This window comes from Equus przewalskii, chromosome 18 (genome assembly GCF_037783145.1).
Source record: "Equus przewalskii isolate Varuska chromosome 18, EquPr2, whole genome shotgun sequence".
Lineage (NCBI taxonomy): Eukaryota > Metazoa > Chordata > Mammalia > Perissodactyla > Equidae > Equus > Equus przewalskii.
This window is the reverse complement of record NC_091848.1, coordinates 58,358,789-58,373,114: the sequence shown is the minus strand read 5'-3', so window position 1 is coordinate 58,373,114 and position 14,326 is coordinate 58,358,789. Positions and strand designations below refer to the sequence as shown.

Here is a 14,326-nt window from a genome sequence, read left to right as displayed (position 1 = left end):
CTTCATCAAGAATAAATGTCTACTTTTGTAAGAACAAAACACTGCCCTTCCATTACATCATAATCTACCCAATATAATCAACTTTCAGCAAGGTAGCTGGCTGATAACCCCTATGAATGGTGCCATACTGGGGAATTTGTGTTTATCTCTGTTGTTGGCAGACTGGACACTCAGCAATGGGCCTAACCAAGTCAGCCATGATGAGTGGAAGTCTATGTAGCAGTGTCTGGGCACATCCTCCATTCCTGCCACAATAACCACTTTTTTCATGAGCACATTTGGTGATGACAGGGGTGGCTGCAGAAAGAGGTTGACTGGTGTCTATAGAATGGGTCATTCTATTCAATTGATTACTAAAATTCTCCACTGCTGATGTCACATTGTGAGCATTCACATGGAACATAAATATCTTCAAATGTTTTGCCCATTTAGAGGGGTCTAACCACATAGCTCTTCTACAAATTTCCTTGCCATCAATTTTCCAGTAATATTGCTTCAAACTCCCTGACCATCCTTCCAAACCATGGGCCAAAGTGGATGAATCATTACATAATCTCGTATCTGGCCATTTTTCCTACTAGGTAAGTGAAAAAGCCAGGTGAATTGCTCTTAGCTCTGCCAGTGGAAGGATTTTCCTTCACCATTTTCTTTCAGGGATCTCCCAGACAGTGTCTGTATTTGTCCACTTTTGAATGATGTCTGCATTTCCTGTGGCACCATTGTTAACTGAGGCCCAGGTCATCTTTGCCTCAGTCTACTGATTACTGAGAACTCTCCATGTGGCCATAAGTGCAGGCTGATATAGAGAAGCCAGTGGAGCAGACATGGGGTCCTGGATATTTGGGCCACTTCTTCATGAAACTTATTGGTGCCTTCAGGGCCTGCTCAGGCTAGATCATGTATATAGCACTTCCTTTTGGTGACGTTGTGGCTGTGCCCTCACAAATTCATGGTTTCATGGGTCATTTAACACTCAGTTCATGAGAGGTACCACTGGCCCCATGAAATTTGTGGTCTATGTTTAAGCATCAGTCTCTACTATAGTCCAGTAGCAGGCCAACAGCTGTTTATCAAATGGACACTAATTATTTGCAGTGTTTGCAGAGTTTTGCTCCAAATCTAAGGGTCTGCCTTATGATTTTCTTATAGAGACCCACAAAGGGCTCCAAACAGCATCCCTATCTGCGACCGCCACTTCAAGCACCAGTGTTACTGCTGGATCACATAGTCCAAGTAGCAGAGTAGCTTGCACAGCAGTCTAGAGATTTCCAAAATCCTTCTCCTGTTTTGAGCCACACTCAAAACCAGCAGATTTTTGGTCACTTGATAATTGAGTCAAAGTCTACACCCAAACGAGAACAATGTTGCCTCTAAAAACCACTGAGGACACTAGGTGTTGTGCTTCTTTTTTGGTTGCAGGAGGGTTACAACAACTTATCCTCCACCTTATAAGGGTTATATCCACATGACTCACACAACTGGACCCCTGGAAATTTCCCAGAGACCAATGGGCCCTGAATTTTTGCTGGATTTATTTATTACCTTCTGGCGTGCAAATGTCTACCAATAAGTCTAGAGTAATTGCTGTTCATTGCTCACTAGGTCCAGTCAGCATAATGAATGAGTGAGATATCTTGTGGAATGGAAATAAGATCAAGATTATTGAGAAAATGTTTGCAAATCATGTATCTGATGAAAAGCCTGTATCCAGTATATACGGAAAATTCTCAAAACTCAATCATAAGAAAATGTATAACAATTGGCAAAAAATTTGAACAGACACCTCACTAAACAAGACATATATACATTAAACAGAATACACAAAAGGCTCAGTATAATTCGTCATTGAGTAAACACAAATGAAGAACACAATGAGATATCACGACCCACCTATTAAGTGACTAAAGTTGAAAGACTGTTTATACTGGAAGCAGCAATGTAGACCTCTGTACTCACAGTCAACAAAGTGAGTTAGGAGATAATGCACTAAATTGAAGGAGGCAGTAAATTTACGTCAAGTTTGGGTTATGTTGAAGCTACCTCTGCACATTCTACTGCTTTCTCCACTCATCTGCTTGGTTTTCACAGTGAATCTTCTTTTACCTCTGTTGTTTTTTTTTTCCTCCTTCTTTTGGCTTTCAGTAGAAAAATTCTATGCTCCTGGGATAATTGATTAATAAGTCTACCAAAAAGTATGCCTTCTGCTTTCCCCCTCACTGTCAATCAAGTCCCAAATAGAGGTTAAACATTTTTATATCCTTCAGATATGAAACCAAACTCTCGCTATTTTAACATTATAGGATTTTGACATAAATAATATCATTATTTTTCTGAATGAATGTTCCTTGTCAACCTCCCTGTTAACGATTAAAGGCAAATGTGAACACCTTAACGCAATGTTCAAAATCCCTCAATAGTTTTCCCTCAATTTGGCATAAAGAATAAACGCCCTGACCTGGCCTCCTGTGATCCCACCCAGGCTGGACTCCCTGGCCCCATCCAGCTCCTGCTTCTCTCTTGGCATGCCAGCTCCATTGACCGTGTTGAGCTTCTCCAGGGATCTAGCTCTCTGATAGTCTAGGTCCTCCAATGAAGAAGGCCCTGCGGATGGCACATGTCTGCAGGCATCACCTTGTTAGAAATGAAGGCCCTCTGGTGCCACCCAGACCTCTGAGACAGAATCTGCATTTTAACAAGATCTCCAGGAGATACACAGGCGTTATTGGGAAGCTCTGATCTAGGCCACCTCCCACTGTGGTCCTTTGCTCTGTTTTTCTTTACTCCTCCCCTCACCTTTGCCTAATAACATTTCTCATTGGATTTCAGCTTAAAGTGGAGATTTAGGTAAAGTTATGAATATGAGCTTCAGTTTGCATGAGGAGGACAACTTTCTTGGAGTTGGCTCCTGAAGGGAATCTAGAACTCTGTCCTCATTAAAATCATATCTGATTAGCTCAGACAAGACCACGCTGATCAAAGGATTCAGAGCATCAAAATTTATAGGTAACCTTGAGTTTGCATAAACACGTCAGAAGAGTCATCTGTCATTGAAAACAGTAGCATAAAGTCCAATTTCAATCTTTAAATCTAGCACTTTCTACAAGGACTTGATGGTTATGATTTCAGAGTCTGTAATACCCTGTGGGACAACCTGGACTTCTCACACATGTCCAAATCCATAATGCCCAGAAGAACAGCTTAGCTTTATCCTAAAGGGAATCCTTTGGTGCTGTCGGGGGAATTTCAGTTCTTCATTCCTTCCTCTTCTGGCAAAAATGCACAGTTATATAATTGGTTGACTCATCTTAGAAGCAAATTAAAATAAACCACATTTTTGTGAGCTTGAGAAATGAAGCTTCCAAAATGAATCAGTGTGCAAGGAACTGCTACCCAAGTTTTTGTCATTCCTGTGCTTTTGCATATATTTCTACTCTAGAAAACCTAATGTATTGAGAGTATCTGCACAATTTCTACAAGACATGGGTAAGAGAGTCATGAATTCTATAACGATTAGTGTTCTTTATATAAAATAGTCAAAATAGTGTATAATTTATAATAAAATTTGATTGATTTACAAGGTGTCATGAAAAGCATGTGAAAATGTAAAACAGTTAGTAATTATCTGTATAGCTTATTTTTGTGTCTAAATTTGGAGAAGCAGAATATCTGTATGTAAGACTGACTTGTTCTCTCAATGATTTATTACCTTTATAACATTACATAATAACTTCATAAGATAAGTTTCAGAGAAGTAGAATGTTAAACAATTTACACTGGATTTAAATATCATGTCATATGTTTCCTACCTAAGGAATCTTTCTTGTTATTCTGATTCAAAGGCCTATTTTTTTAATTAATCACATTCTCTAATTAAACTTTTAAGGTAAGTCACTTACGTATTAGCTCTTCTATTTATTCACCAACTTCCAACGATAATTTCACTGAATATTTTAAATACATACATAGAAAAAATACGCAGAAAATGTCCCTCCGCTGCTTGTTCCAGCTTTATGATTTAATAAGTAACCAGATGTTGAATTTGAGAATTTTTTATTATTTAGTGGTTTGGGATTGCATGGAAGGAAGCCCGTTCCAAATAAAAATACACTGGACAACTACAATTATTGGCATTGGTTATTTACCTGAATTAGATTCTAATCTTTGGCTTAATTTTATTCTGCTAATAAAGCTGGTGGAGAAGAAAATTTTCTCAAGTAAAACCAGCAGAATTTCTGGACAAGGCAGTTCTAATGACAGTAATAACAAAGATAAAACAACTTTAAATATAGAAAGAACTTGCAAATAGTGCTGGTATATCAATGAACAGTGCAAAGTTTCTAAGGTAAAATTTAAAATGAAAATCTCTTTCATACACAAATTCCATAGGAAAATAAACTTGAAATTCTGACTAAAAGAAAAAGAAAGGATTCTCAGTGTTCACAACTCTTAGTGGAAACCAGGCTTAAGACAAAGATTCACCCCCAACCTCTGAGCCTTCCACTCCTTCCCCTCAGTCTTTCTCAGATATTTCCACTGTATGCACTGGCTTCTCTTTTCCACACTGATCCATAACTGTCTCTGTTACTCTCTTCCTCTCTTTTTTTTCACTCACTCAAATTTCCACTTTCCACTCTTTCCAATCCCTGTCTCTTCTTTTTCTCCTCTCCTCTCTTTTGAAAAATTTTAGTAAGATGCTCTATTGGAAAAAAAATTACTTTTGTCTACAGGTGGTGGACACACGCCAACAGTTTTCCACATTTCTTGGAGAACTCGAAAACATCCCCCTCACCTTGGGCACCATGTTTCCCAGTTGCTTCTCATTATTCTCTGGCCTCACCTCCATCAAAAAATGGAAACTTTTGTCACTAAAGACACTAAAATATATGTATTTTTTTTGAGGAAGATTAGCCCAGAGCTAACATCTGCTGCCAATCCTCCTCTTTTTGCTGAGGAAGACTGGCCCTGAGCTAACGTCCATGCCCATCTTCCTCTACGTTATATGTGGGATGCCTGCCACAGCATCGCTTGCCAAGCGGTGCCATGTCCGTACCCGGGACCCAAACCAGCGAAGCAGAACATGCGAACTTAACTGTTGCGCCACCAGGCTGGCCCCAAGACACTAAAATATTTTATTTCCTAGACTCACTGATCTCTGTTCACTCCTTGTTCTCCCACAGCATTCATTTTTGTGATTGGCACTCTACTTCATCATGAGCTTGAGCATCTTTTCTTTCTCCAAGTGCACAGCACTCAGTTGTCCAGGCTCCCTCCTGTTTCTGTGGTCACTCTGCTCAGTATCCTTTTCTGGTCTCTCCCTATCTCTGGTTGTGGCCAGGGCTCTTGATTGCAACTGGACACCAGTTAGTTGAACGGAAATTGACTCTAAAATAGAAATTTCAGGAAAATTGGAGGAATCAACTGAAAAATGAACAGCACTAGAAGGAACCTGTACCTGTACCAGCTCAATAAGAGCTGCTGTCTCTGTTGCTGAGCTCTGGATGGCACGGCTCATGCTGTAATCAGTGTTGTTGGTGTGGATGCAGGACGATGCACTTGCTGGGGTCTTGGTGTTGCCGCCTTGGCTGACTTTGCAAGCAAAATTCTCTTTTTTCCCTGTCCCTTTGTCTCCCTCTATTCATATTCCAAACCCAGAGTAGGTGAGTTTGGTCAAATCTAGATCAAGTCCCTCACTCCGAGTGCAAGGGGGATGGGAAAGTGAGCTTCTGGCTCTGACTTTGGGAGCAAGTGGTGGCCTTTGTCTGATACCAAGAAGCATGTGCTGGAAAAGAGGATCAGTTTTTAGCTGTCTAAAAGTGACACATATCTAGTTTATAATGTATTTTCATGAGGAAGATTGGGCCTGAGCTAACATCTGTTACAAGTCTTCCTCTTTTATTTATTTTTTCTCCCCAAAGCCCCAGTTCATATTGCATATCCTAGTTGCAAGTCCTTCTTGTTGTTCTGTGTGGGATGCCACAATGGCATGTCTTGAAGAGTGGTGTGAAGCTCCATGCCCAGGAGCCAAACAAGCAACCGTGGGTCACCGAAGCAGAACATACGAACTTAACCACTATGCCACTGGGCTGGCCCCCTAATTCATAACCTCTCTAATATAACTTCCTCAAGTTTCTTTCCATGCCCTTCTTCTCTTTACTTTATGCACTCTCAACAATAGGGATAGGTCATCCATAAGTATGCCTTCAGCTACCCAAATGACACCTAAGTCTTTGTTTCTCCTAAGCTCTAGTAGCCTCATACTACTAAGCTAACTCACCTCGGTGTTCAGATGCTCTCTCCACAAATTGGCCACTGCATCTGAGTTTTCAAACTAAATTTTTGATGACCATCTACCAGTCACCAAGTGTCCCCTTCTCCCTCACTGACCATTCTCTTCACATCTAATATGTCACTGAGTCCTAGTTATTCTACATTCTGATTTATTCTGATCTATCTATTTGTCCACCTCATCACTCCCCACATCTCAATATCATATCTCACATAGACTAAGAACTTCACATGCATTTGAATCAAGGTAGGGCAATTAGGAAATGCAGCTTATTAGACTTTATTCTTGTCCCACTAAATTAATTTCTACAGCAATACCTGGCCATCTATATTTTGTACAAAAGGTTCTCCAGACAATTCTGATGTGTAATCTTGTTTGGGAACCACTGGACAAGAGTAAAAGCTTCCTAATTTGTATCTAGTTTCCCTTCCCTGCAGAATATTTTCTATACTACCAAATATTTAATTTAAGAATGCATTACCATGCCACTCCTTGTCGTAAAAGTTTTAAGTACCTGTCTATTACTTTAGGAATAAAGTTCAAGATCCTTTCTACTGCATTCAATTCATTTCATAATAATTCAGACTTCATTTCCCTAGACACTCACCTGCGTCCCAGACACAGAATTTCCCTAATACACACAAATGTCTCCATAAATTGAGCTAATGTTTAGAAATTCTTTCCTTTTTCCTAAATCTGTTAATTCCTGATATTTGTGAAGCAAAATAATTGCATTTTCCAGTACATCAATTCCCCAAGTTACTTTCCATATATTAGAGTAGTAGTAAACAAAATTAAGTGCATTATCAATAGTGTATGGTTTCATTTCAACTACTTCCCTCCAATTTTGTTTTATTAATTTTTTTTTCTTTTTTTGCTGAGGAACATTTGCCCTGAGCTAACATCTGCTACAAATCTTCCTCTATTATGTTTGTGAGCTGTCATCACAGCATGGTGACGAACAGACTAGTGGTATAGGTCCGTGCCCAGGGACCGAACATGGACTACCACAGCAGAGCATGCCGAACTTAACTATTAAGATACTGGGGCTGGCCCCTCAATTATTTTATACAGTCTTAGTGAATGTTCTTTTACACTTACTGCATTTCTTTTCAGGGGCCACCCAGTAATGACATGGATACTAAAAATGCAACATTTCTGACAAAGTTTGTTCTAGCAGGACTTTCATTTCAACAGGAGTGGCACATCCACCTGTTCCTGGTGTTCTTGGTGATATATCTCATCACCATTGTGGGAAACCTTGGACTAATTGTGCTCATCTGCAATGACCCTCACCTTCACACTCCCATGTACTTATTCCTTGGAAGTTTAGCCTTCATGGATGCTTGGATATCATCCACAGTGACCCCCAAGATTCTGGTCAACTTCTTTGCCAAGAGTAAGGTGATGTCTATCTCTGAATGTGTGATACAATTATTTTCCTTTGCATTCAGTGCAACCACAGAATGTTTTCTTTTGGCAGCAATGGCATATGATCGCTATTTGGCCATTTGCAAACCTTTACTTTATCCTGTGATTATGACCAATAGACTATGCAATAAGCTATTAGTTTTGTCCTTTTTAGGTGGTCTTCTTCATTCTTTAATTCATGTAGGTTTTTTGTTCAGATTAACCTTCTGTAATTACAACATAATACATCACTTTTACTGTGACATTATGCCATTGTTTAGGATTTCCTGTACTGACCCTTCAATTAATGTTCTGATGGTTTTTATTTCCTCTGGGTCAATACAAGTGTTCACCATCATGACAGTTCTTGTGTCGTATACACTTGTTCTCTTCACAATCTTAAAAAGGAAGTCTGTACAAGGCATCAGGAAAGCCTTCTCCACCTGTGGAGCACATCTCTTCTCTGTCTCTTTATACTATGGCCCTCTCCTCTTCATGTATGTGCGCCCTGGATCTGCACAAGCAGATGACCAAGATATGGCGGACTCTCTATTTTACACTGTCATCATTCCTTTGTTAAATCCAATTATCTATAGCCTGAGAAATAAGAAAGTCATAGATTCAGTAGCAAAAATGTTAAAGAGAAATGTTTAGATCTCACACCAATATCTGTTCTCTTTTTATTAAAACAGTCACACAATTGTGCAGATTAGATGTGGTTCTGTTTGGTTAGTGTGCAAAGTTTTTGCAGTTGTAATTGCCCTAGTGTTTTAATGACTTATGGTATTAGCAGTAATATACTCCTTAAAATATCTGTATTCATTTTTAAAAAATATAAAGAATTTTAAACAAGTGCTCATGTCATACTAGAATAATTGGAACAAAACACAAACAAAAAGATGCTTTGCATATTCTTCAATGTAGCTTTATAAAATTATTAAGCACTAAAATATTGTAGGTCTTCTGAACAGGACTTGAGTACAATATTTTTTTCCCAAGTAATTTTATTGAGATCATAATAGTTTATAAGATTGTGTAAGTTTGGGTACATATTATCATTTATCAATTTCTGAATACACTTCATTGTGCTCACCCCTAGAAGTCTACTTTTTATCCATCAACATGATATGTGCCATTTTATCCCTTTCACCAACCTCCCAACTCCCTTTCCCTCTGGTAACCACTAATCTAGTCTCTTTATCCCTGTATTTATTGTCTTCGACATTTGAGTGAAACCTTGCAGTATTTGTCTTTCTCTGTCTCATTTATTTTGCTTAACATCATACCCTCAAGGTATGTAGGAATACAGCTGGGCAGCCTGAGGACTCATAATACATTTAACTCCACAGTGGAGGCAGGTTTGTGTTCAAGTGAACAGAGGCAAATCCCAGGAATTCTGCCAGCCAGCAATAGTCTTTCATTCCACTTTATTTGGACATGTTGAATTTCACTCTTTTTTTTTTTTTTTTTACTAATTTTACTAATCAGTAGCATGCAAATTTTGGGGGAACATGTTGTGGACATGAGGGCTTCAAAATGCATGCTACCAAACTTCTAATAACGTTAAGAGGACATGATGTAGTGCCTAGTTTGTGGCTGTGAAAGACCTGAAAATGAGCAACAGTTTATATGTTTTGTGCCCTGAAAGTCCTTCAGTGTTAGCTTCCATCTCACTCCATACTCTAAGTACGAGTGTCTCATGTTCAGGCCCTCCCTTGCCCTTCCTTTCTCAACAGTGAAACTGCATGCACTTTCCTACGGAAACCACCGAGGCCCTCACCCTCACAACTACCCACCACTGTGATTCATAAAAGCTTTGTTTCTTCTCCCGACTCTGTTGATACTCTTACTTCCTAAACATAGTTGCCAGGTTATTCTTCATAAACAGAACTCAGATTAAATTGTGTCCGTTTTCAATAACTTTCAATGTTTTGCCATTGCTACTAGATTATGTGCAAATAGAGTACATATATCTGATCTGTATGCATACACACACATATGTTTATTTGTCCTCGTGTATGTCTGGATTATACGATACATGTATTTACATCCAGATCTCTATCTATACATCCCTACATCTGTCTGTGTCTATGTCTATGTCTATCTTTCTCACCCTAATTTACTCACTCTGGCATTACTTGAGGTCCTTTTAAATAAAACCTTGCTTTAACTCTGAAGTCTCTTCCTCCACAATTCTCCCAGTGGACCCTGTGTTCCCCAAAAATGAGTTGCAGAAAGCTTTCTGGACACCCTTTACTCTCTCAGGTATATGCTTTTGCTAATACAGGTCTCTCCACATGGAAAGGAAACAGAAATGCCATCCTTTCGTCAAAATCTATCTCAAGTGTTGTAGCTTCTATGATGCTTTTCCAGATTATTTTGAAGGGGATAGTAAATCTCATTGAAACATTTACCTCACTCCTTTGAAGCATTTAGCAGTTTATTCTTCTTGGGCCACACTTGGTCTTGTATAATACTTACTTTGGGGCTACTTTTTTTTTTTTTTTTTGAGGAAGATTAGCCCTGAGCTAACTACTGCCATTCTGCTTCTTTTTGCTGAGGAAGACTGGCCCTGAGCTAACATCCATGCCCATCTTCCTCTACTTTATATGTGGGATGCCTACCACAGCATGGCTTTTGCCAACCTGTGCCATGTCCGCACCCGGGATCCGAACCGGTGAACCCCGGGCCCTGAGAAGCAGAACGTGGGAACTTAACCACAGCACCACTGGGCTGGCCCCTGGGGCTACTAGCTTTTAAAATTATAAATTAGTTTTCCTAGTCTCTTTCTATTTTTCCAGGGCTTAACACAGTGACTTACACACATTAGGTCCTAAATAAGTATTCACGAAATATTTGTAAAATTAAATTAATCTGACAGCACAAAGACATAGAATGCAGTAAGAGTCCATCACTCATTTTCAATCTTTTAATGAGCCCTGGGAGATTACTGGGCCTGGGGTGGCCACGGCACGCCAGCTCACCTTCTCAAGTTTCTTTCATGATGATCACAAAAATCACACACCTAAAGCAAATTATTCTTGTTCTTCTTATCTCTAGGATTGGCTCCTGGGATACAGCATGACAAAATATCAGGGAAAAGCTATTCCATTAGATGTTTGGTTCAAAAGTTTGTTTGGCTTAAAAGATGTTTTGTTTAAAATAGGTGAGCATTCAAACATATAATTATTCTATACTCTGGAGGTCCACTTCACAAGATTAGACCAGGTCAGCTGCCCTCTTGTTGTCCTATGAAGGAACAGATGCAGTCTATACAGAAACTGAAATATAAAATTGCACACCTAAAAGGTATACACTGTTATAAGCCTATATGACCTCAGTAAAATAACTTAAAATAAAATCAATAAGAAGCCAATGACATTTTCAAAAAAACAAAAAAAAAGCACAGATTGTTAGGCTCCGCTGATAGAGTTTCTGATTCAGCAAAGTTAATGCCGTTGGTTTGGGATCGTTTTCATTGAACCACTCATTTCAGCTGAACTTTGAGTCTTCCAGAATTCACATGTTGAAGTCCTAAAACCAAATGTGGTGGTGTTTTGAGTGGAGCTTTGGGAGGTAATTAGATTATCTCATCCTAAAATGGGCCTTCAGGAAGGGATTAGTGCCTTACAAGATGAGAGACAGGAGAGCTCTCTCTCTACAGAAGTACTCACCCAAGAAAGGCCATGTGAGCCCAGTGAGAAGGCAGCTCTGTATAAACCAAGAAGTGGGCTTTCCCATGGACTGTATCTCTAGCACCTTGATTTTGAAGTTCCCATCCTCCAGAAGTGTAAAAAATAAATATTTTCTGTTAAAGCCACCCAGTGTATGATATTTTGTTATAGCAACTGAGCAGACTAAGAGAACCACTGTTCTAAAATAATCAGTGAGACAAAATTGTTATAATGTCAAGATATTTGGAGACCAATCAAAACGGAATTTCTATACATCCTCTCTTTCTTACTTAAATAGCACTACACAAATAATCCAAAAGTTTCCACCCTCTGCATTCTACTTTCTTCCTTGTTTTGCGCAGGTGGATGCAGATTTCAATAGGGCATTTCTTTCAAATCACGAAAACTTGGGGACATTTTTATAACTTTTCTTGGGAACCATGATTGACAGTGATGATAGCCAATCAAAACCTGATTGCTTCATTCCAGTAAGGTTAATGGGGGTGAAGTCTGCCTGTTAGAAAAAAACTGTCAAGCTGGACCAACTTTTGTACCATCATTTTAAAAAATATTCATATATAAGATGTTCTGCTTGCACTAATAATGTGATGTTTATTCTTCATGAGGAGATACCCTCTAAGTGAGACTTATTTGACAGTGGTAACTGAAAATCCTATCACCATATTTCCTGTATTTTTCAAGAAAAAGTAAGAAATTCACAAATGTACAGTGTGTGTTAAAGAGACTTCAAAATGTCTGAGATTGTAAGACTGTACCAAAAAGCAAGACCTACCACATACACACTGCTTACAAAAATAGCACTTTAAATATAAAGACTAAAATAAGTTAAAAGTAAAAGGGGCAAATAATATATCATGAAAAAACTAGAAAAAAACCTGAAGTGGCTCTATCACTATCAACCAACTTGACCTTAATGACATTATTGAGCACTCCACTCAACAGCAGCAGAAACAGTATTTTAAAGCACGTGAGAAACATCTGTTGAGGCTGACAAGTTATGGAGGTGACTGCGATCCTCACGTGTGCCCTTTTTTGTTTGAAATACTCCATTGCACTCCACTCTCTTCATGGAATAAATTAAATTACGGAGACATTTTTAAGCATGTAAGGATATTTTTAGTTTGTTATGCAGACTTTTTCTCAGGAAAGAATCGCAAACTCATTATCCTCACTGAAGAAAGGATACTGACAAAAACCAAATGATGGATACCTCCCCAAAGAATTTACCTTTTAGTAGAGACCACTGCTTTACCACAAAGGAATAAAGTTCTTATACTGTTGTTCTGGTTTCTTTCTTTTTTTTTTCCTTTCCTCCCCTCCTCTCTCCCTTCCTTTTTCTCTCTTTCTTTTTCCCTGTAGTGAGCTGTTATAAAGCTGACAAAATTCCTTATATAGACTCATTGATAACTATTGTTTTATATATGAGTGAGAGTCTTCCAATTTGACAAACTCATGTAGCATTTGGAAAGCAAAATAGAGCAGGTATCTCCTTTCTATCACAATGTGCGTGACTAAGCAGGCTCAGGACAACCTGAATGGGTGGGGCAGCAGGTACCCTCCACGTCCACTGTCTAGTACCCAGCTTTTAGGGAGCAGAAGGCTGGAGCTACAGCAGCAGGAGTGGTGGTGGTAGCAGCAGTTTCCTGACCTCTCAATGCAGCAACAGAGCTGTGACTTTGAAAATAAGCCTAATGGTCAAACTCTGGCTTGTGCTCCTCCAGCCTTTCTAGTGATTATTTTCAAGAACCTAATTCTGTGCATTTCTCCTTGACATTTGGATAGTGGTTTCTGTTTCCTGCATCAAAATGTGACAGAGTTTCTTAGAACACATGTCTATAATGTATAATGTTAGAAGACTTTACAAGGGTCTCATGTTATTAAAAGTACTTTAATATTTAAATGAATTCTTGTTAGGATATATATAAATATAAAAATATATGTTTGTGTATGTGTACATTTATATGTATATATAATACTTATGTAAAGAATTGGAAAAAAGGTTAATCATAAATATAGATATATAAAATTATAAATTTAGCTATCCAAATACCTATATTGATCCAACAATATAGAGAATATCTGAAAAAGTAGACTTTTGTGAAGAAAACTCACAATGGAAAATGAAGCTTCCTATTGTTCAAGCACAAATTAGAGCAGGAATGGATTATAAGATGCCCCATGGGAATTAGACTAGTCTATAATTTGTACTGTTGGAAGCAGGAAGTCTTCAGGAACCTCCACTAGACTGAGATTAACACCATGCAGGTAGGTGCCACAGGCTCCAGAAAGCAGTCAGCCTATCAAGAGGTTATAGCAGCTTAAAACTGATTTTTATACTATAAATTTTTAAAAGTATATAAAATGATAGGAAGGTAAGCATGTGTAGAGTCGGAATACCTAGATACCATAAGTTGTATGATTAGAGGAAAGTCTAAACATGAATTTATTCCATTTGCTAAATGGGGAAAATAACAGTATCCTTCAAGAGCTGTTGTGAGGGTTAAAGGAAATTACATGAAAGAAAGTGCTCTGAAACAGAAAAATGCTCCACACTTTTACATTTTATCTCTAGTCATTCTTCAGCAAATTTTTTAAAATCCACCAATTTCACAACTCCTATGCAATGATCTGTTCTGGTCTTTGAGACTATAGCTTAATTCATTCTGCACTTGGCCCAGTTCATCAGTAGAAGATGAAATTTGTTTGACATAAGAATGAACCTCCTTCTGAGATATGAAACTTGGGTAAATTCTTCCATTTTATTTTCTGTACAAAAAAAATCACATAATAGTATATATCAAAATAAGCAAAAGAAAAACACACTCTGCGTGTTTAATTACATCCAAGTAAATTTCATGATAATAAAGGCACATTTAAAAGAAACGTTTCATTTCAGTCATACACAAAAGTGATATTATAAATAAATTATCTTCAC

At 38.3% G+C, this 14,326-nt stretch overlaps 1 protein-coding gene across 1 annotated transcript; it reads left to right on the top strand.

The window, feature by feature from the left end:
- The first annotated feature begins 7,420 nt into the window (after window positions 1-7,420).
- On the top strand, window positions 7,421-8,350 carry LOC103563390 (olfactory receptor 5H2-like). The gene has a single exon (XM_070582151.1). It carries the CDS (start codon window positions 7,421-7,423, stop codon window positions 8,348-8,350), a length of 930 nt encoding a protein of 309 aa, XP_070438252.1.
- Window positions 8,351-14,326: the final 5,976 nt, after the last annotated feature.

Coding starts and splice junctions, on each gene's coding strand:
- LOC103563390 (XM_070582151.1), top strand. CDS start 7,421: ATGGATACTAAAAATGCAACATTTCTGACAAAGTTTGTTCTAGCAGGA.